The sequence below is a fragment of the Pelecanus crispus genome, chromosome 9 (genome assembly GCF_030463565.1).
Source record: "Pelecanus crispus isolate bPelCri1 chromosome 9, bPelCri1.pri, whole genome shotgun sequence".
Taxonomy (NCBI): Eukaryota; Metazoa; Chordata; class Aves; order Pelecaniformes; family Pelecanidae; genus Pelecanus; species Pelecanus crispus.
Genome location: NC_134651.1, coordinates 13,427,696 through 13,451,097, shown reverse-complemented (window position 1 = coordinate 13,451,097; position 23,402 = coordinate 13,427,696). Strand labels below are relative to the sequence as shown.

Sequence of the window (23,402 nt, the reverse complement as noted above, 5' to 3'; positions counted from 1 at the left end):
CAGATCAAGGAAATGCAAGGGGGAGAGTAAAATGTACTGTATTTCCTTTATAAATGTTCCTTTAATGCTGATGAAAGTTGCCAGATGACAGCGACTACAGTTGTATATCTACTGAAGAGCCCCAGCTTGGGAAACAGAGGAGCAAGTTGTTTGCGTAGCTTTGCCAGGCGCTCTCAGCTGGGGCACGGACACTGCCTCTGGAAGCAACAGCAGTTCCTCCTCCAGCCCCTGCCTCCCCGCAGCTCTCCCACACTGCAAATAGGGTGCCATGTCCCATGTTGCTTCCTGGGCACTCCTTGCTACCTGCTTCTCTTCACTACTGCTCCCAGCCTGGGCTTAACACGAGGCATGAATATGATAAAGGAAAGTAGTTTTAAGTTGCAAGTATAGAGTTGGATGAAAGAAGTAACATTTCATAACATTTTTTTTTTTTTAATTAAAAAGATGCTTGTGTTTGGGGGTGAGACTTTCGAAGCACTGATTTGTGCCAAAAAACCCAACTGACAAATGCTTAACTAAATAAGGAATGCAATCCTTTCATTTGGTAAGAAAAAAAAGTTCCTACTTTCACAAAAGTCCCCCACCTTCCTGTGCCATCACTCCTCTCCTTCAGGGGAAACTGATCACATAGGAAGTTAAAAAAGTAAGAGACATAAAAACCTCCTTTTTTTCCAAAATAAAAATGGGGCAAAATTTGTAAAGGCTGTGAGAAACTGGGGCTTTCCCATGCTTTCAAAAGCTGAGAAAGCTCTTCTTTTGTTTTACTTTCACAGGAAAAGGAGAGTTTTTAAAACAAAGATGATTCTTTTCCTTGGAACACATCACTAACATCGAAATCTTATTTTTTAGTGAGACCTTACCATCACATGGCACCCAGGGAACAACTTCAGCAGCTCTCCACTAAAACCTCAGTGAGGGGGTGAAGGTGAGGGTATCAGTCAAGTCCTAGTGGGACAGGCAGGAAAACTCTCTCTGGACAACTTATCCCAAAGCTGATACTGTGAGGTTTTGCCCCTCCTGGGAAGGACCTTAGTGAGGGAAACTGTTGCTGGCAGAGCTGCGGGTCAGACAAATTTTGGCAGTTTTGGTGATCCCAAAACCAACAACCACAGAGCCAGGTCCCTTTGCATTTACACTTGCCAAGCCACATTGCACGATAATCCCTGGACGGTGAAAATACCAAATACGTGACAGCACACAAGGTGAGCAACCATGCTTGTCTGAATCTCCTGTAGGGAAAGGAAAGCAGGATAGAAGGCAGAAATCACTCCTCCTTCCACCCTCATCAGTGGCGATGGGCAGGGGGGGATTTCCTGGGCGATCCCCTGGCCTGCTGGGCTCACTCTGTAATGCTGCTCTGGATTTCAGGATCCTCTTTTGGAAAGCCACAAAAATTACCTTGCAATTACTGGGAGGGCCAGTGGCAGAAGCCCCAGGCAGTGGCTATGTGGGGGAAGCTCTCCCCAGCCCGTCTGGGCCCCCTCACAGGTGTCTCTCCGAGCGTGCTGTCCCAGCCTGCTCGCCCACTGACTCAGGAGATTAGACTTGCTGGTAGAGCAGTGGAGGGTAGTTTCAGGGGCTGCTGCACCCAACCCTGTACGTAAGTGGTGGCTGCAAAACAGAGCAGATCTGGAGGCCAGACAAGCTGGTCTCCTCTTCAGATGCTTAGTGTTCGTTATGCAACGGTTCGTGCATCTTCTCCCACCCACTCCTCCAGGTGGGGAGGACCAGCGACTGGCTGCCCACAGGCTCATGCTACTCTCAGTGCAAGCATGCCTTTAATGTAGATCAAATTCTTCTTAGCACTTGCTTTCTTAAGAGCTGAACCACGGATGCAGTCAGAAGGGACCAGCTAAGACTCACACTAATATAGATATCGGCCTTTACGTCTAGGTCAAAAAATTAGTTGTCTTTTATCGTGTTCCCAAAGGACTACAGTTCGGTTTGCCACTTGCAGCACAAAAGGAGTCCCAAGGAACCCAAGCAATGGGTTGAGGCCCTGCAGTGTTAGGTGCTGAACAAAGACAGAGCAAACAATGTCCCCTTCCCGAAGACTTTCACCCCCAGCTGCTTCCATGTTGCGCAAGGGCACTTCAAACCACTTCTGTCCCCCAGCCCAGCCAACCCATTTCATAAGCCCAGCACAGACGCCATCAGTGTGTTCACCAGACTCAAGTCCAGCCAAAAATCACATCCGCTGCTGGGCATGAATGACTCAATTCACTCTTCCATAGCCTGGCTGTGCTCCAGCTGGTATACGGCAGCTTGTCTCTGCCTTGCTGCATCACTGGGAGGGTGGTGGCATGCAGTGATTTTTACCAAAGGCTCTGTTCAGTGGAGAAGGTAAAAATGCCTGTGGAATGGCAAAGTTTTGAGTCAGAGATGCTTCCTGTGCCAATGGCTCTGGCCTACCAACCTTGCGTGCCTCCTGCATGCCTGCCTGGGGAAAAGCATCTGACAAAAAACAAGAAACAGGGAGGGAACCTGTCTTCCCCCTGCCAAAAGTGTGTGTGTGTGGGGGGGGGGGGGGAAGGTAAAGAAAGGCTGGATCCCAGAGAGAGTAGAGTCCTGAACAAATGGCAGCTCTCATATCCCCAACAGCTTTGAGGCCTGGGGTTTTCAAAGGTGTCTGACTGCAGTAGAAGATGTCCCACCAAATTTCAAGCAGCACCTCATTTGTTTAAGGTCTTTTGAAAACCGTGCCTTTCACAATCCAGCACCAGCCCAAAGCTTCTTTGCTGTTTTGAAACATGCGCTGTCTGCGTGTCGACAGCAGCCCTGCCATAAATCACATCCATCAGGTGCTGGAAACCACCTCACCTATATGCTGACCATCCGCCATCCCTTGCACTGAATTCCATCACTCCAAATTTCTCAGCAGCTGGAACCAACTAACTCTGTTTTTTTCTCATTAAAGCAACCTGCTGGACAGAGGTTTCCTTCTCTGCCCCCAAATCTGGGACTTTTCCAACCAGGTGCAACGTCCAATATTTTGTTTACTCTCTTGGACAAGTAACAGGAGCTTTACAACCTGGGATGGAGAGGCACTCCCATTCTGGAGGGGACATGCAACATTTGTTTCTACTCAGGATGACCAGACATGTCATAACCTTAAAATGTGACATTGGTATTGACAGCAAAAGTCCTTTTAAAATAACATTTGATGTTGGTGACACCATATTTATTATACTAATGTAATTATGCAATAATTACAATACTGCTCATCCTTTGTGTCATGGGACCTGCTTTTACTGGCTGAGGTAGATGGAAAGTAATACTGGTAACTCTCTAAACTATTTTCAAAATGACCTCTGTGGGGCACACACTGCATATCTGGAGTCCATGATAGAACAGTATGATATCAAGTATCTATAGATCATTATTCTCACCTGATTGTCACATTCTCAGAGCTTGACGGAAAAGGAGACAAAAGTTTTCTTGCTTGGCCTCCATTAGAAGTGAATTAGTGTAAAATATGAGATACATATTTATAAAAATTATTATTTTATTTAAAGAAAGTATGTGGAAAACCCATCTGCACAATTGCATGTGTCACTCTCACACATCCTACATCTTTTGATACATAATTAGAAAGGCTTAAAAAATAATAAGTTAAAAAAACCTCACACCATAAAGCCAAGCTCTTTAGTGGCCCTAAGACTGCTCTGTTTCAGGTGGTGGTTTAGACTCTAGGGCCTGCTGACTAACAGTAGGAGACATGGGAAATGTGGGTTCTGATCCATATTTATCATGATACAGATTGTCCTGACATTTAACCTGAAGTCCTCCATGAGGAGGTTCTGATGTTGATCAGCATCTACAAAGGCGCGCTCAAAGTATTACTCATCACATTTCTAAGATGGAAGGTTCTTTCTAATTTGGCTTTCACGCGAAGGCCACCAATCCCTGTCTCCTCAATTATTCACACAATTCTTGACCTGAGAATTTTGCGCCAATGGAAACTGAAACCCCAAAAGCTTTCCCTCCTTGTGACAGGGCTGAACCAATCGGAAAGGACCAATCTGACATCCAGAGGTCATGATGAGTCCTGCCAGTCCAATGCCCTTGAGCAGGCATTAGAAAAAGCTATCATCAGCGGGGATTATAAGTGTTTGCCAAAAACTCGGTGTTGAAAAACCTCCTGAACATCCTGAACCAGTGACGGCAACCTCCGTATGAAGAAAGTTGGCAAGTCATTGTGCTCTGAACTTTCAGGGCGCTCCTTACTGGTTTCCTGCATGCATGGGAGTTAACTGTGAAGACAGTAAGTATATTTAATCCTCATTAAGCACTTTGGTATGACAGCAGGGAAAACTGATGGATTTGTTTATATGCAGTAACAGAATAATTTGAAATCCACTAGACCTCCAAATTTATTTCTGAGGTACGTGTAGAGACACTCATTTCAGTTTATCCCAAGCCTGATTTTAACTGATGTAAACTTAGTCAACTTCAGGTACTTTTGAATTTATATGACCAATCCCAGAAAGCCAGCGCTGGTTTAAGTCAGTTGGTTTCCATTTGCACCTAAAATGATGCAACTCTGTTATGTTGACAAATTCAGATGCGATGGGTAGATCAGGGAAGCTATTATTCACACCCCAGCATAGGAAACCGTGTGGGAGATTTTCGTCTCAGTGAAAGGCTACAACTTGCAAAAGTGAGCATCGAAAACAGAGAATTGCAGCAACGTGAGACCCAATGCAAATGTTTGAGACTTCAAACATTTTGGAAATATCCTTCATTGTTTTGCACTGCTCTAAGCATCCCCTTTGCAGCCTCTGCACAGATGAGGACCTGCGAAATACCGTGCATTATGCAGCTCCTGGGAAGTCTCCAGCCCATGTTCTAGACCAGATGACTCCAGAAGCATTTGAGTTAAGCTTCAGATCCATGTCCAAACATTAGAACACCTGGAAAAAGTCTGAATTCCAGCCCTGCTTCACAAGAAAGTCAAAGCAACCTCTCCGTAACAAGAAAGAGATAGACTGGCATTTTGGAAACCACAGATTAAAGACTTATGAACTTCTTCGTGTGCAGATGAGCCCTGTCTGAGGTACTAAGGGTCACTACAAAATATTCCCAGCTAAAAGGGACATAGAATTAGTAAAACACTTGCCCAGGGGAATCAATATGAATAACTCATTTTATAGTGTTATTTCCACTGCATATTGTTTTGTTTTGCCCTGTCCCCAGAGCACAAGCATGAAGCCACTACACACACCGATCTCCTGAAAGCTTAGTCTATATTTAGTCAGCCAGACCTCTAGCCAAGCTGATGTCAGTTTGAGCATCTTCTAGTCAACACACACCTATTGAGATGTGACCCACTATGCGTCACGATTAGACAGTGCTCCAAAACATCATCCTGTAAAATGTTACAGCTGCAATTTTCCTAGGCCAGGACAGCTCTTGTAATCAGACATTTGCTGGATGCACACCATTCCTACTTGCTGCCTAACAGCTGTTATCCATAGTTTCAGGACTTTGGTCATTTACAAGAGACTCAAGGCCACAGGTCAGCCACCTTCTCTTCCCTTCTAAAAGAAAGAAAGTTATTCTGCAAAGGGCAATAGGCAGTGAGACTGTGTGTGAACAACCTGCAATTGTACAAAACACAAGGAAGCTGAGGCTGGCAGACCTGAAACAGCTTAGTTATGGCTCCCTGCCCAATGCCCTGCTATAATCAGAGCAAAGAAATAACAGAAAAAACACCAAGATCCCAAGACTAATTGGCTTTCTATGAAGTATTGTTTTTGTTAAAAAGACCAAGCCACACTTAGATAAGTGGGCCTTACGAACAAAGCCCTTTACTCATGAACACGGCATGACCAGGGCTAGCTCAGGGCACAGATCTGCAACCCCAGAACAGCAATGTCCATCTGCCCTAAGCTTGAGGTGGCCTCTTTTCAGATGCCCATCTCTGACTCTCCTGCTGAGGCTCCTGAAACTTGTGTTATCTGCACAGTTTTTCACCTAAGCCCTCTAGACCTGAAAGTATGTCTCTCTCCCCTGCGTGAGCAAACAGAGCAGTTTCCATTCCTCGCTTGGTATAGGGAGCAGTGCAGGAAGAGACTGCAAGAGTTCAAATGACAAGCTTTCACTAGGAGCTAGCCATATAACTGACACAGCCCTTTTGGCTCTCCTCAGCTGGCCTTCTGAAGGAGGGATGCCATAGAGATGGTAATGCACCAGCTGTGCACATCTGCAGTGCACATGCTCCACTTTTTTCACAGGCATAATTCAAAAGGTGAAGAAACAGTGGAAATATTTCTGACCATAAGCAACCTCCCTTTTTCACTCCCTTCCTCTTCTCATTGCCTTGCATGGAAATTGAGTATACATAGAATAAGAGATTATGGTTGTAGGTTGTGGCCATCAGTAGTGGCCTAATGGAATTACACAAGTATGGCACACTGAAGCTTGTGCTTTGCCATTTTATCTTTAGAAGAAGCCAATGTTTTCAGACATATATAGACAAATGATGGAATATTTAAAAATATCCCACTCAAACATCCACTCTTATTGTAGCCATGCCCTCCCCAGTCCTGACCTCCCTCCACACCTTCCTCCCTCCTCTAAACACACACATTGGATTTGCCAACACTGGAGATAGTCACACTTCACAAGACCATGCAGGCATCGAAAGCTGGTCAGTTGATGCGAGATGTTGAGATGGAGAATGGGAAAGAAGGGAACGCCATTAGAATCCAGGGTCCATGCAGCATCCTGCACTCTCTCTATATATATATGCACACACACATATATACATGCATTTTAGGATTCTCACTAATTTCAGCCACGGGACAGAAATGAGAAGCAGCTGCCCAGCTCGTGGAGATGACAACGAGAGCACATGACCAGAATTAGCTCCACGTTGGCAATGACAATCGCTAGGATTTTCTTGTCCAGAAGAGCTGACTGTATATGACAGTCTTCTGCAGAGCATAAATGACCCACATTAGCATCCCTTCCAAATGCCTCCCTCCAGGAAAGCTTAGCCAGACACAATTCTTTAGCTCATGTGATCACAAACAATCCTCACATTAGAAAGAGGTGGAAAGTCAGCATTGTCATGTCCCAGCCATTCATCAACACAAGAGAAAAGTCAAGGTAAAAGACTTCTGGCTTTCTGCAGGTTTTTTTGGAAACCAGCAGCTGAATTCACTCACCTTTCAGGGCAAGCAGATAATGGGGAAATAGTGGCATTTTAAAAGCTGGTTTTTTTCAGAGTGTAATTTTAAGTGACAACAAAACAACCAAAACTCCCACAAAAACTTCCCCTTACTTCCAACCTACCCTCACATAAAACACCGCACACCGTCTACCCGGTCTGCCCCGACAGCACAGACAGAATCAGAACACGCGCTTAGTAGATAGTAAGTTATTAACCTCTCAAGCTATTGTCTGGAACCAGAACTTGTTGAGGAAATCGTATATTAAAGCTGAACACTGCTGCTAACTGAATACAGCCTCATTCACAGCTTTAAACAAATACTTTAGCATGGCTGGGACAGTAATTTGGAAGGATCTATGACAGAAAATCATTCACATCCCAAGTCCAGGTGCCTGTCTAGCTGCGGACAGTGTGTTACGCTTTGGAAGATGGTTGCACCCACACCTCTAAACTCTCTACAAATGTGTCTGTTATTGCCTTGGTGTTTTACTGAACTACTGTGCTCAATGTGGAGATTAATTTTGTCAACTGTTAAAACCCATACACCTACCTGTGCTGTCCCCTTTTGACCCTTGTGCTGTGAACATAATTTTTCAGGGGTTAAGCTCTCACTCATAGCTCATGCTACCAGAGGTAACTATTTCTACATCTCTGTTTATGCCTTGGCAGACACACAAGAAAAAAAAAGAAAAAATAAATGCAAATGAGCAAGTTCATAAATGAAAGCTGGAGATGAGGTATCAGATGTGGTCTCCTGTCTTCGGTTTGCACCCACAGCGGTCCTATTGCTATTGAAGTTTTCCATTTCCCTCAATGGGGCTGGCTCAGGCAGGGCCTCGGGACAGGCAAGGTGCTTTGCCACACTCCTAATCAGCTGACAAAATCTGCGCTGGCACAGTCCAGGCAGGTGACATCTTAACAGCAAGTTTCACAAGTCAAAACAGGTTTACTCTCGGCTGCTGGTAGCATCCCAAATGTCTGCCAGGGCTGGCTTCTCGTGATTTGCCTGCCAGTTTGGGATGACAGTCTCCTGACTTCTGAGCACTGTTTGTGACCTTGGGTTGTAGCCAGAGACGTGAAAACTGTGTTCATGTCCAAGAGGACATGATGAACAGCAAGGTGCATTTGCAGACATGAAAACAGTGCAGCTCACTGAAAGCAGCAGGAAAGTTTGGCTACTTTTGATTCTTTTCATTCTTTTAATCCTCCCCAACCTCTTTGCACCACCAAGAAACACTCTGTATTGATTATGCTGACACTGACAGCAGAGCTGGAATTTTTTTTTTTTAACATCTCAGATGAGAAAGTGGGTTATGATTCATCTGACACAATCTGAGTCAAAGTGATTCCTTAAAAAAAAATAAAGAAAAGAAAAGAAAAAACCAAACAGTTTCGATGCATTTCCATCAGAAGAGAACAGGCTGGAGGAGAACACTCAGCAAATGAGACAGCCCTGTTTAATTCTTTTTTTACCACATTTCACTCTCAGATAAAATCTGGCCTTTCCCCCCAACTAAACTTCAAATGACACTCAAAATACCCCCAAAAGTTACTGGCAAGAGACAAACCACCGTATCAAAAAAGACAGCATGAGACAAATGCCACCAGAAGAAGAAAAAAACAAATGCCGCATCGTGCCCCCCACTCAGCCCTGTGGAACAGTGATTGCTAGACTGGAAAGTAACAGATTACTGTGGTGAATTATCAGTTTTCCTAATAGCCTTGAACTATCTAAATGCTGAAGTGTGATAGCATTAGTGAGTACATTGTACTAACAGCAGTTAAAATTACCATGTGTGATCCTGGAGCGCTTTTTTCCCCGCTTCTTATTTTCACAGCCGTGTTATTAACCCTGGAAAATAGGGCTTGTGATCTAAATGCTGGGAAGACCCTTCAGACTGGTTGTGATTTTTCATCAGACAAGGCTCACAAGTCCATTTTGTTGATTTTCACATAAAATAAAGAGTGTGGCCACGGCTGTGGGTAAGGCACGGGACTTGAAGGAATTCTAGGCTCAATTCCCACTTTGCTACTGGTTCTCTCATGACTCTGGATGAATCATCTAAACTCTGCCAGTCAGCCCCTCGTTTGTAAATTAAGGACAATAAACATTTACTGGTCCATGCTGTATTTTCAGTTTGGGAGCTCCGAGGGATGCATACTGTTTTCTACTTCATGTTTAATTTACATATAGTGCAGCGTGACCACAGTCTTGCTAGCAGGGCTTAGATGTTACTGCAGTATAAATAAGCCATAAAATAACATGGAAGCAACTGCAAATCTAGTGCAACCAGCTTCAAACAATAGGTGAGCTGTTTCAGTTTTAAAAAAGCAAAAAAAGGGTTCATTTATGCCAGGTCATGTGCATAACTAAATCAAAACAAAGAGAAATTAAACTGTTTTCGTGTTACTGGGACAAAGATTCATCCAGGACTGCATGGCTGGAAGTGTGGTTTCTAACCCCAGCTCCAAAACTGCCTGTATCTCTCTCCACAACTTAGCCATAAGTTATGACCAAATAAAGAATGTCTTGAGGCTTAAAACAATCCAAAGCACTATCTGAAGTGAAAATTATTTCTATAAAACTACAATCCAGAAAAACATTCTCACTCATTCATAGGCACACATATATACACCCCCTCTTAAAATACCTGTGCATGAGAATTTAGTGCTTATGAAATCCTGGATGGAAACTCCTGGGTTCCCTTGTCTCCAAGAAACAGATCTAACAGAAGCAGAGGGAAAACAAACCTTCTCCATCCCACACGCGCCTAGACTAACAGTCCAGCTCCTGGCCTCCTTGAGATGATTCCCAACCAGGCATCCTCCAGGTGCCACAATTTATGGTTTTTAGTGAGGTGATGACGTACCCACAGAGAACCCCCCTGAGACCAGCCAACTCATTTCATGTGGGGCAGGAAACAGCCATAAGGTAGGTCACACTTTCGCTTCTTAATGACCTGAGTTAGCTACGGACTAATGACCTGCAGCCGAAGACGTGATGGCTCATTATCAATTCTTCAGCCATTTCAGTCCATAGAGCGTTTACTTTGGGCATGTAAGTTTATCATGAACAAGCTGGATTCTCTTCGAACTGCTTCTCAAATAAAGGTAGAAAGATTTACTTTGTTTTCATGTAGGACTACTGATTTTGGGGGGTTTGGCTAGTAGCCTCATAATTGTCCAAAGTCTTTTCAGAAGGAGGCTGAGCTTTGCTATCCATTTATACAGCTCCTAGCACACTAAGGGCCCTATCACAACATAAGAAATATCTACCACCCTCATGGATTAATTTTTTTCCATGGATATGTTCCTTTTTAAACATGCTGAAGAATCCTGTAGAATACTGCTGTACTTGAGAAAGACACATCCCTGATATTTCATTATCACATTTCACTCCTCTTAGAAGACAGCAGGAAATTGTCAGCTTTCATTTACTGACTGTTGGGACAAACCTAATTCTACTTACAGCCTGAAACCCACCTTTCTTTCACAGCACACAGGTGATCATCAAAATCCTTTTGCTAGAATGCTAGCTTGATACTCTGCACTTATTCTCCATTAAATGACTTCTGCATCAAATCAGTTCCATTTTTAAAAGTAAAAATGTGTTTAGGTTGACTGCCAGCAATTCAAGCTAAACCAGGGACTTAAAAACACCAAGGAAGTCATACTGCTTGCTACCTGTTCCAGCTGGCATTTTAGCACCTAGAGTAACAAAGGGTAATTTTGGTTTTGATACAAGATTTAGACCACATATGTGAAGCAGTGCTGGTGTCTGAAGAGACTGTGCTTCAGAAACACTCATGATGAAAAGTCTAATCCACTCTTGTGTGGATAAGAAGAGGAAAAAGGGAACGTGAGTCTCCTGCCTCCTGGCACATGTGGGTACGAGGTGCTCAGGGCTTACAGGAGTGCAATCTTCCCTCACTCCTGACTGCTACATCTGCTTGGTCTTCATTAAGAGATGTGCACTCAAGACTTTATAAGACTAAGATCCCTGGCATAAAAAGGTCTACGTGCTTAGCTTCACAAAACATTTTCCCCACAATTACTGCAGAGTAGAATGTGGATCACATCAATGAAGAATCAAACTTTTGCATCCATTGAAACAGCCTTTCAAATGCTGAAAAGCAACTTAAACCAGCTCACAGCCTCTGCGTCCGTTTTCCCTTGCCTTTCTCATGGCTGGAGATAAATGCATGTAGACATGGTGTATTTTGCTTTCCAGCCACTCACTGGCCTCCTCTTTTTCTCTTCCCAGTTTGGAACTATGGGCCAAAATTTACCCTGTAGGTTGCGTTGAGAGTATCCTTATAAATTTGCTCTCCAAATGCCACCAGCACTTGCTGTGCAAGGATGCTGGCAGTCACGGGACTCCCTGAAAGCAAGCTAGACTGAGGTGGCAAGCATTGACAGAAGTGAGACTGAAGAAACAGGCTCTGAAAGCCATTTACCAGGGTAATTAAAGCCCCTGGGGAGCAGAGGGAGGGTGACTCCCCTTGTGGCAGGCCACAAGAGGGCAGCTGGATGTTGATGGTACAACACTATGACCTCCCTGAGCGCGGGCTGCTCCCAGCCTTTGTAGCCTGTGCACAAATGCTGGAATATGGCTTGAACATAAAAAATAATAACTTGAACTACAATGGAGAAAAGGGTCCCCATTATATGTCTGTTCTCTTCCTGCTTTTGTGAGTGGTTACATAAGAGAAAATGACTGTCGGTTCATCAGTCGTTGAAAATCTAACCTACTATTTTCTGACCCAGATGTTGTTCAGATGAGGACGCATGTTATCTTGCACCAGAAACCCTGCCTTTAAACAAAAGGCATGATGACACATCACATTACATGACAAAATTACGATGTAATTATGCTCTTCTAATCATAAGCTGCATCTTTTAATGATAACCTTTTCAGAAAAGACCTAGGAATACAGGCAAGATATGACAACTTTCATTTTCTTTTTCTGGTAGTAATTCAGCTGAAACTAAGAGGCTACCTGAGCATCTTAGAGGCTATGGAAATGCCTGATGAAAACTGAAATGCAATGCGGAACATGTTCAATTTAGAGACATTAGAACTGTTCAATGCACAGAGCCATGTCAAGGGAAACAAAGACACCATGAACTGAAGAAAGCCGTACCTGGACAACCTAGTGTGCCTCCTCATCTGAAACTTCTATGACTCTACCACACTCTCTCCCATATCTTACTTGGACTGCTACCTGCTAACCCATGTCCTGCCTCTCAAGAAGTAAAATTAGGCAACACCTTCGACACCATTCAGACACCAGGTCTCTGGTCCTAGTGAAGGATTTTTAGCTTATGAATGGAAGCCTAATAGAGATGCAAAGCCAGTGAGTGGAAAGGTTGACAGACCCTTGACAGATTCAATACTGGTGCCGCTTATCGTTCTTTAGTCTTAACTGTGACGCAGCATCTCAAGGAACTACTGGAGATGAAGGCTTCTCAGTAGGGTGCACTCATACAACTGCTGCTGTTAATCAGCTCCTGTCTGAAGGACTATGCAGATTAAGTGCCCTGCAAACAGGGTGAAAGGGGAAAAAAGGGACTGTGGAAAGGTAAAATGAGCTGCCACAAGTCTCACAAGAGGTCAGGATGAAAAGCAGAAAAGGAAGTCAAGCATCCTGCTTGCTGGGCTTGCTCGTCAGCCTAACTCTGCATCACCTCTCCCATTGTCAAAGTTAGGACATACAGCAAATATAAATAAGAAAACTACATATTCTGAATTATCAGCCCTGAGACAAATCAAGGTCCCTTTATTGCACAAACTGAGTATTTTCAACAGGACCATCATCTTTGTACCTCTCTTCTCCCCATGTGCATCCCTACAGCACACTGGAACCATAAAAGGAGACTGCTACGTTATCGAATACATAAAACCAGTGGTTCCTTTGGTAGCTCTGAGTGCTTACAGTAAAATGCCAGCGAAAGTTTCTTCCCACCAGTCAGGGAAACTCCTCTGCTGTGGGGAGTGACTCAGCTGGGACATAGTCCAGAAGGCAACAGGAGATGAGGGGCCCCGATGGCACTTTTCCAGTCTTAATCAGCACTGTCTGCATGGTGATAGAGACTGATAAGCTGCCAGAAGTCATTTCTTTCTATGAGACTCGAAACAGTGGTCCAGAACAGTTGTGATCTTTGTGTGTGTGTATTTTGGTTTTCTTAATGCAAAATCAAGGGCTTTAATTTCCCATGGTGGCCAACAAACAATTTTGATAGTTTCATCCTAATCTCCTGTAAATATCCATTTCTACTCCCCCAACCTTACCCAATTTCTACTCCACAAAGTATTCTTTCTTTTTTTCCTCAAAGAATCAGACATGCCTATCTACAATAGCACATTTATCAACAGGGAGGGCTGTGACAGAGAGAAACCATCCCTACTGCACAATGCATAACACATTTGGGAATCCTTTCTAATAAAAAGGGATTTGATTAAAGACAGCCAACTACCATAGATCAGCAACTGAATCAGCAGCAAAGAAGGAAGAGTAGCTTAGACTTAAGAGACTTCAATTTGCTGATCTGCCAAAGACTTCCCAGGAGAAGGCACTCCATAAGTCACTCCATAACCTGCAGGAGGGTAGGAGGGGACATAGACCAAAGATCAGGGTGCTTAGACTTAGTATGGCAGTGTGGCCTTTCAACAAAATTAAGTTAGGCAGAATACCCAGCATGCACATTTAACTCCTAAAAATTCACAGTGTTTTTTTAAATTATTATGCTTAGTGATGGTATTTCCATGCTTAAGCACTGCTTTGCCAATGGCAGCTAGAGGATTTCCCAGTGACTGAATCGTGCTGCTGTGGTAAGTCTAGGCAACAAACAGCTGCAAACTGTGATCTTGCTGCTCCAAAGTGTGTTTCCAGCATGCTGCTTCTGGCGCTCACCATGCACCGGGGCTCCCCGGGAACGCAGTATGAACCGTGCTGTGCTGCCAGCTGTGTGTGCTTGCATGAGTGATCACTAGCTAGAACAGCTCCCCCAACTCTGTGTGATGGTTTGACCCTGGCTGGATGCCAAATGCCCACCAGAGTCACTCTATCACTTCCCTTCTCAACTGGACAGGGGAGAAAAAATATAACGAAAAAGCTCGTGGGTCGAGATAAGGACAGGGAAATCACTCAGCAATTACCATCATGGGCAAAACAGACTTGACTTGGAGAAAATCAGTTTAATTTATTACCAATCAAAACTGAGCAGGAGAGAGGAGTGAGAACACGTGTAGGATAATGAGAAATAAAACCAAATCTTAAAACACCTTCCCCCCACCCCTCCTTTCTTCCCAGGCTCAGCTTCACTCATGATTTTCTCTACCTCCTTCCCCCAAGCAGCGCAGGGGGACAGGGAATGGGAGTTGTGGTCAGTTCATCACGTGTTGTCTCTGCCGCTCCTTCCTTCTCAGAGGAGGACTCCTTACACTCTTCCCTTGCTCCAGCATGGAGTCCCACACATGGGAGACAGTCCTCCATGAACTTCTCCAACATGGGTCCTTCCCACGGGCTACAGTTCTTCATGAACTGCTCCAGCGTGGGTCCCTTCCTTGGGGTGCAGTCCTTCAGGAGCAGACTGCTCCAGCATGGGTCGCCTGCGGGGTCACAAGTTCTGCCAGCAAACCTGCTCCAGCCTGGGCTCCTCTCTCTCCATGGGTCCACAGGTCCTGCCAGGAGCCTGCTCCAGTGCGGGCTTCCCGCAGCGTCACAGCCTCCTTCGGGCACATCCACCTGCTCCGGCGTGGGGTCCTCCATGGGCTGCAGGTGGATATCTGCTCTGCCATTAACCTCCACGGGCTGCAAGGGGGACAGCCTGCCTCACCATGGTCTTCACCATGGGCTGCAGGGGAATCTCTGCTCCAGTGCCTGGAGCACCTCCTCCCCTCCTTCTTCAATGACCTTAATGTCTGCAGAGTTGTTCCTCTCATATTCTCACTCCTCACCCCAGCTGCAGTTTGTGTCCCAGGTTGCTTTTTTGGTTTGGGTTTTTTTTTTCCCTTCTTAACTATGGTATCCCAGAGGCGCTACCACTGTTGCTGATTGGCTCGGCCTTGGCCAGCAGTGGGTCCATCTTGGAGCCGGCTGGCATTGGCTCTATGGGACACAGGGGAAGCTTCTAGCAGCTTCTCACAGAAGCCATCCCTGTAGCCCCCCCACTACTAAAACCTTGCCATGCAAATCCAATACACTCTGAAACCACTTTCAGTAATTTCCACCTAGAGAAGCTGCAGAGAGGTATAGTGAGCACAGACCTGAGGGAAGTGCTGGCTGCCCTGCTCCTGAACTCAGCTCACCTGGTCTACCAGCAGTACCAGCCCGCATTTTCAGGGCAAAGAGATAACTTTAGTGGCTCCTACTCCTCTTCCCTCCCCAGGAACCTCCACTCTGCCCTCACTGACTCTAGAATCAAGATGGCTTGATCCAAAAACCAGAGATACGACAACTGAAATTGCAGAAGGAAGATGGTTACAGAAAAGATCTGAGAGTGCTGACGGGCCAAGTAAAATGACCTTTCTTTAGCCTGACAGTTCAAATGTAATTATTCCAACAAATTATTTTCATGACTTAATATAACACCTTGCAGCTTTCTAGCAAGGTTAATTAGATTCCTCAATTCAAAACCTATCTGCGCTTAACCAACTTTTAATACGCTGAAATCCAGTTTTCTAAATTCAAACTAATAAAAGTGATTAGCTGACAGCTATCTGGTATGCTACAATTACCATGGCATTTAGACCTCAGGCAGAAGATATTTAATGCAAATCAGAGTCAATGTCTCTGCCCATTTGTCCTTTTTCTGATTATTTGATCAATGTGCCATATGAATCTTGTACAATCCACGCTACCCTGCTAAACAAATAAAGAACAAAGGCAGAGATATTGGTTGAGACAGTTAACCAAAGTTGAAAGACTCTTTTTTCCCTCCCACACTTAATTTGTTCTTTCCACATGAGCATGAAGTTACTGAAAGGCACTGGCTGACAGCTCAAGTAGATGGGTATTTAGCTCTGACATAGCCAGAATTAGTACAAAACTCCCAGCCTGCACTGCCATATCAAAAAACCTCATCCACTGTGACTCCAGAGACCATCTTCCTCTGGGAGTAGCTTGGGCTGGAACAAACCTAGGAGGATGAGGCCAGCCCACCTCTTTGATTTCATCCAACCACAAAAAGCAGCTCTGCTCCAGAACTGCTGGTTTTGTTTTATGTTTTTCTTGGTAGGTATATAATTAGTTGTGGACATGTCTCCCAAATGGCTGCATGGGGCACAGCATGCTTAGAGGGCTGAGGAGGAGTTCAGCCCAACACATGGTTCTTCTGCACATTGAGAATGCCAAGGCTGGACACCACTTCAGTGGCACAGACTCAGTGCAATTAGAAGATCAGTCAGGTGCAGCTTATAATTAAACATCAACTGCCCAAGGTAGGAGTAGGGTTGGTGTTTGGTTTTCATCTTCCAGCTTGTATCATGCATGATTATTCCATCTTTGATCATGCTACTGTGCTTATATAAACAACACTGGCAAAATTTCTGAATGCTCTGGAGCCTCCTTTCCATTTTCTTGTCTCCTGCTGAATTAAGAGCTATTGGCATGGCATTGGTCTGACCTCCCATCTGACAGCCAAATTGATGACCTAACGTTGAGACACTTTATGTTCCAACCCTCTGAGCTATGCATCCCTTTTGGATGAAAAAATTTTGATGTACCACACTCTCAAACAGAGCAGAGCCATCTTAGTGATCCAGTATTAGTCTGCAAAACCCGAGCATTTCAGCTTCGTAAATACAAGTGCTGAACAAAACTAAAGCTCCACTTCAGGAAGCAATTTCTGAGCTGTGAGGAAAATTAATCACTAGAACAGCTTATCAGGGTAGGTGGTTGACTCACCATTGCTTTAAGTCTTTAAGATAAGATTAGATTTTTTTTTTTTTTAAAGTCATGATTCAATCATGTTTCTGGGAGAAACTGAGAGTAGGACATTAGGCAGTATAATGGCAAAATCCTTTCTGACCTTGGATCCTGTGAATCTCCAAGTTCTTTGTTTACCTGCCTACCTTCTTGGGCTATGAGGAGAACTGGTTGGGCTTTGGTCTGTCAGCCAGCTCCTGCCACTCACAGCTCTGCATTAAGAAAATGACTGTAATCAAATCTCATGCTTCAGGGCTTCAGCCATTTGCCTGAAGGGAGCGGGAAAAAGGTTTCTCTCTCTTGCCCACCCACGCTAATGGCTAAATACATGTTATGTTTGTTTGGTTGTTGCTTCGCTTTTAAAACATCAGAGAGTGAACACAAATGGATATGGGCAGAGATGAAGTCAAACACAGCACCACAGAAAATGCTCTCTGGTTATCCTCTCTTCAGTTAGTCATTCTTGCTCACACCTCAGATCTGCACTAGTCATCAACTCTGATGACTATCGATGTTTACAGAGAAGACATTTCAGCCACGAGGGTGGAGACCATAGAAGGTAGAAAGTACTGATGGAGAATAGGGACTGATATCAACCCCATCTACAAGGGCAATGTTTGTTTGATGAGAACATCTCGACCTTCTCAGGTAATCAGATCCTTGTTACCGCAAGATCCTTGTTTATTAGTGAAACCTTGGTCCCACCTGCTTTCCGATTAAACCAAACCACAGAAGTTTCTTTAAGCCAGAAATGTTTTGGTCCAACCAAAATCTATAGCAAATAGACCTAGGGGGCAATCTAAATGAAATTTTTAAGAAATGATGAAATAAAAGAAGATAAAGAACACAAAATGAATGGCCTACCCCAGTGTTTAACTCTAAAAACTACAGCAGTTTGTTTCCTAACAATACCATCACCCAAACCTGTAAGAAACTAAGCATACAGACAAGATGCATCAAATTGCCCAAGGCTCTTGACTTTAATGCAGTGTTCAGAGGCCATATCACCTGTGCTTTATACAAAGGCAAGATACATAATTTACACCTAGAGATGCCTGAGATAACTCCATTCTATACCACTTAAAAAGGAAATTAGCTGCTTATCTTTTTCCAGGCAAGGAAGATGACATGGTTACGAGTCAATCAGTTCAGATTTGTCCTCTTCATATTTGTTGGACCCAGTTCTGGGTTAACAGGTCCCCGTGTAAAACCAACCTGATTGACTCAAAATGGATTTCCTTTTAATCTATGCCAGCATACAGAACATGAAAATCCATGCCTTGGGAGCAGAACAGATTTACACTGCCAGGCTTTTTGCAGCTGCAATGAGAATGGATGGGCAGGTGGGCAAGACAGTGCACCGCACCTGAATTCAGGCCTGGTAGCCTAGAAGCTGGGGACAGATGGTGTGAAAATGAACCAGACACTGAAAAATTCAACTTTATAACCAGAAAGACTATAAACATAAAGCAAGTGAGCATGAGATTTATGCTGAAATTACAGAGGAATTCCTATGGATGATTACACTTCCAGCCCAAGCATGGAAAGCAAACCCATCAATATGAATGTCACTACATTAACAGCACAGCTGCCAGGCCTCCCCATTACCAAACCTGGTAAATACAGAAAAGGTCTATGGACACTTGTGACATGGCACTGCTCACCAAAGTAGTCATCAGAGGGAGGATTCTCCATGTCATATAGCATCTTCTTGGTCAGATGTTCCAGCTCATCCTCAGGCCTGAAGGCAGGAGTGCTTGATGCAGGTCCAGAGCTTGGATACCCACTCTGGAAAAAAAAAAAAAGACAAACAGTCTGTGGTGTGGTATAAAAGCATTCGCCCACAGTAAGAGAGCCTATTGGCTGTTCAGTGTTGAACTTCATTCTTTGTCTTATTTCTGCTTTTTTTAAAACCCAAGTGATTCACGCAAGTAAACATCTCATTTAATGTAATGAAAATGGACTCCTAAAAACATCCAGTGAAGTGCTATATATCGTCCTAGAATGAGAAGTATTCTGTGCCTCGTAATTAGGTGTCTACTGGGTAGCACATAATAATAAATAAAGGAGAAAATTATTCCAAGGATAACTTGATACAAACATTTTCCAACACTGAAAAAGGCTTTGGAAGCATTTCAGTTTGGATTTGGCAAAAGCTTCCATCACTTAACAACGCAATATAAAAGATGCTAGAACAATCATTCCTACAGTGGTGGAGTATATGGACAAAGACAGATAATCCCGAGCTGCTAGTTATGTTCTCTTCTTGTTTGTTTTGACACAAATCCTGCTGTTAACATTAGTGAGAGCAGGAGCTGGTCCACAGATTTTTAGTACTAGGGATACAAAGGTTTTAATATGCGCTTAGAAACTGAGACCTCTTGGCCTTCATATGCTAACAGCTGGCATACAGTATTTGCAGTCTGTCTCAGTGAGTCTTCTCCCTGGAAAACAGCAGAAGTACAGGCATATTTTGAGAAGCACAGAAATAGTCTCATGCCTAGAAGTTTCTTAGAAGAAGCTAAGCTTGGTGTCCATAATGAGAAACTCGGTCATTTCAGGCTTAAAAAATGCTGACACCAGTTTTCCTTGCGTGCACTGCTTTCTTGAAAGACTTGCATGCGAAAACTAACTTATTTATGAAATGCAGCATTTCAGTAAAGCGAGTGATTTCATTCATTCATTGCTGCCTTCATCAAGGATTGGACCTTAGATATGAAACTTAGGAGAATTAGTCTACAAGGAAGCATTTTTCCATGCTCCATACCTACTTAAATGGGAAGAAAATGTAAAATCACTGGAGAAACAATACACTGGCTACCTCTATCTGGCTTAGAGAGACTACATCTGACGTGATGAATCTCTATTGAGCCAGTCATGTTCAACAGAGAACAGTAGCTTTAAAGCACTGCAAGAGAATTAACTGAATGCTTTCACACCTTTTTCTTTCAGGCAAGAAGGAGATTTCAAATGAGACATCAATCAATGTAGAGAAGGTCTCAGAACGGCGCTTAGCAATAATACTTCAATCATCCACTCCCAGAAGCCAAACACTTGCATGTTCCTGACCTTGTCATATTTGTTTTTCTAGGGCCCATGCTAAGCTATACACCATCACCCTCCTTGCTTGTTGACCTGATCTCTCTCACCGATGCTGCACCCGTTAGTGCTGCAGCATGACTGCACTCCCTGCAAGTGCTGGATTTGCCGTGCACACACAATACAGCAGTTGCACCTGCTACCTGTCTGCCAGTTGCTCTCTAACAGAGTAGCAGCAGTGCATAAGGGAGATGGGTGGCATGGTCCCCTGGAAGAAAGGGCACCTGGAATAAGCCTCAGGCTGGATGCATTTCCCTGGAGGGCTGCGCGAGGTCTATTTGCTGTATGTGCAGCCTTCCTGACTGAGGATATAGATTGGACCTACCATACATTCAGATTTTCCCAGAGATGTTTTCTTTTTCTGCTCAGGGATTTGTTTTCTGAGCAATATTCAAGGATTTTGTGCATTCATTCAGGATTTCTGGATGCCTAACAGTTGTTCTGAGGAAGCTGTTGAACATCTGGAAATCCTGAATGTCCACACACAGCTCGGTACACTCTATTGTATAAATGCCACCACGCTGATGTGTTTGGGTTACCACAACTTATTTTTGCTATGAGGAGACAGGCCTGTATGGTGCATGGGCCTTTGCATTTGCTTTCTATGTCATGTAAGTGCCATCTCTGTGGGACACATAATTTTGGTGGGGATAAGGCCACTCATACAACTAGGAGTTTCAGAGCCAGGTACTTGACCCAGCACACCCAGATGCCCTTGGCCAGTGCTTTGTGGCTGTTTTTAGAAGGCTGGTTGACAACTATTCAATTAGAAATAATAAATAGCATAACTCTAAAAAAAAAGGTTTATTAATAAGCCAATTAAAGGTGCCAAATGTAACCATTTAATACAACCTATTTTCTTCCTTTGCTCTCTTGTTCCTAAGAGCTGATCATGAATCTCGCCTGAACATATATTTTAACACAGCAAGTGCAGCCAAGGATTTATTAGCTTGAGAAATCAATCTGGCAACTGAGCCTCTTAAAATATTATTCCATCTATTGAACCTATTTCAGTTTCCATGCAGAAAGGAATGACCATTGCCCCCCCACTGACTGAGACTTTGCATGGAGAAGACAGTATGGCATGAAGCTGATGATGGACCCCATCCCTGTATTTCTCCCATTAGCAATCACCAGTGCAGCACGAATGTGTGGAAGCGCCATGCTCCAGCCTTTCTGCTGGCTCTGTCCACACATAATCTGAAACACTGCTTTTACCCTTGGGCCTTATAATATAAATGGACCAAAAGAGAAGGCACAAGCTGCTGTCCATTCACAGAAAAGTGAAGCAAGATGCACGGAGCTGAAGCGATGTGCCCATCATCACACATGGGCTCTAAGGCAAAGACAAAACCTGCAGCCAGGCTGCTGTGAGCCCCACATCTTGAGCCCTGCACACAGCCTGCCGGGGCCAGACTCAGCATTGCAGACCACTCTCCAACCCAAAGCCACCACATCTGCAGGCCACCACCAGCCAGGCTTTGGCAGGACACCCTGGGCAAGCAGTGTGCGAAGCTTCTCCCCCTCTTCCACGCTGGCTTCCCACACCTCCCAACCAGGGGGCCCACTCGTGCCCGCTTCAGTAAGGACTTGGGCTGTGCCATTTAAAATGAAAGACCAAAAATTGCACATTTTAAGTTCTGTCTGACTTTCTCTGGTTTTGGAGGCCACGTTGCCTCACACACACAATAAATAGGCTGCTCTCGTATTTTATCTACATTGCAGTTTTCCAAACCAAACTGGATTTCTTATCCAGTACCCAATGTCAGCAAAAATAACAAATACCAACCACAATGTTATGAGACGCTTTAACTTATTTTGACTAAAATGCTATGCCTTTTTGACCAACATTTAAGCAGTGCTAGGCACATCTTCCTCCTCCTCGCATGGCACATGCTGACTATGTGCCTCCAGGAAAATGCATTTCATGCATATGAACATGCTGTTGAGTTTGCTGGGACACGCACGCACACAAACATAGAGAGAAAAGTGTAACCTTAGCCCAATCTAAAATGCTTGTTTCAGCAAAACAGTTTCCTTCCTCCTCCTTTGTTAGGTCAGGGAAAAAAAATACAATTTTGGCTTTCCTTACAAAACAGAGTTGTGTTGTTGTTATTAAACTTCCTCTATTTTCTCCTGATCTGAACAATGATCAAGGCTGTCTAGAAATCCAATTTGCTGTCTAATCTACCACAGTTATCTTCATGCATTCTCTTTTCTCCATGATGCCTTGATGCACACAAATATATATTTCTGAGCTACAGACAGGTCAAAGCTGGGGCTGAATTGCAACATGGCCTCCCAAATCCTCTGGGCATCACTCTGTCTGGATAAGCCCAGCAACATCAGGGATGATAAACTGACCCACGAAAATGGAAAAGAGCCTTGGTCAGCAAAAAGCCAGCATGCTTTGGGAGCAGGAGCACCTGAGTCCAACCTTTGCTACTGCCATAAAATACTGAGCAACCTCAGGGAAGAGCATGACAATTGCAGTCACACATGTTGCAAATGCATTCATTAAGAACACACTGTCCTGCATGCTTAGTTAATGGGATGTCTAGGAAAATGCCAGCATTCCCAGGGTTAAACCCTGTGGCAGAAAATATCTTCATGCTACAAACGAAAGGAAGTGAGTTAATCGCTTGTGCCACTCTCAAAGCGCTGCAACAACATCTGGCTCATCTTCCTCATTAAAGTTCAGTTCCTAAAAAGCCAGGTCAAAAGAAGCAGTCGTGTGGAATCACTGCATAATTATTTTGGTACATGAAGTTGATACTTGTTTCAGTGCTTCTCTGGCACATGTTTTCTGCTCCAGATCTCACTGGTAATCAGCTGCCTCTGAGGTAATGGCTGCCCAGAAAAGGGAGCTCTGCAGTTAGTGAGGTGCAGTCACCAACATGAAACTTCCCCATCCACATACAAATTTTTACCCGAATGGATAAAGACCACAGCGCAAAATCTCCAAAGAGATCTGAAGATGATGCTGTGATGAATGCACCATCATTCAGAGTGTACTGTATGTGGTCATTTTTCTTGTCCATTTGCAAATGTTGTAGAAAAAGCTGCTTCTCTCTGAGAGAAAATAACTTCAATTATGTGTTCCCAATTACAGAAACATGGAAATTATCTTCTTTTCAGAAGGTAGAATTAGCCCAATTTGGAACTGAAAGGCAGCCAGAAACATCTTTCACTGATAC

The 23,402-nt window shown here is 44.0% G+C and overlaps 1 protein-coding gene across 1 annotated transcript in view; it reads right to left on the bottom strand.

Annotated features, from left to right (window-relative positions):
• LPP (LIM domain containing preferred translocation partner in lipoma) overlaps positions 1-23,402 on the bottom strand; it is a 341,053-nt gene that overhangs the window by 54,591 nt on the left and 263,060 nt on the right. Inside the window, exon 8 of the mRNA XM_075716569.1 lies at positions 18,771-18,894. Coding sequence (XP_075572684.1) covers positions 18,771-18,894 — 124 coding nt within the window. The remainder of the gene's footprint in view (positions 1-18,770; positions 18,895-23,402) is intronic.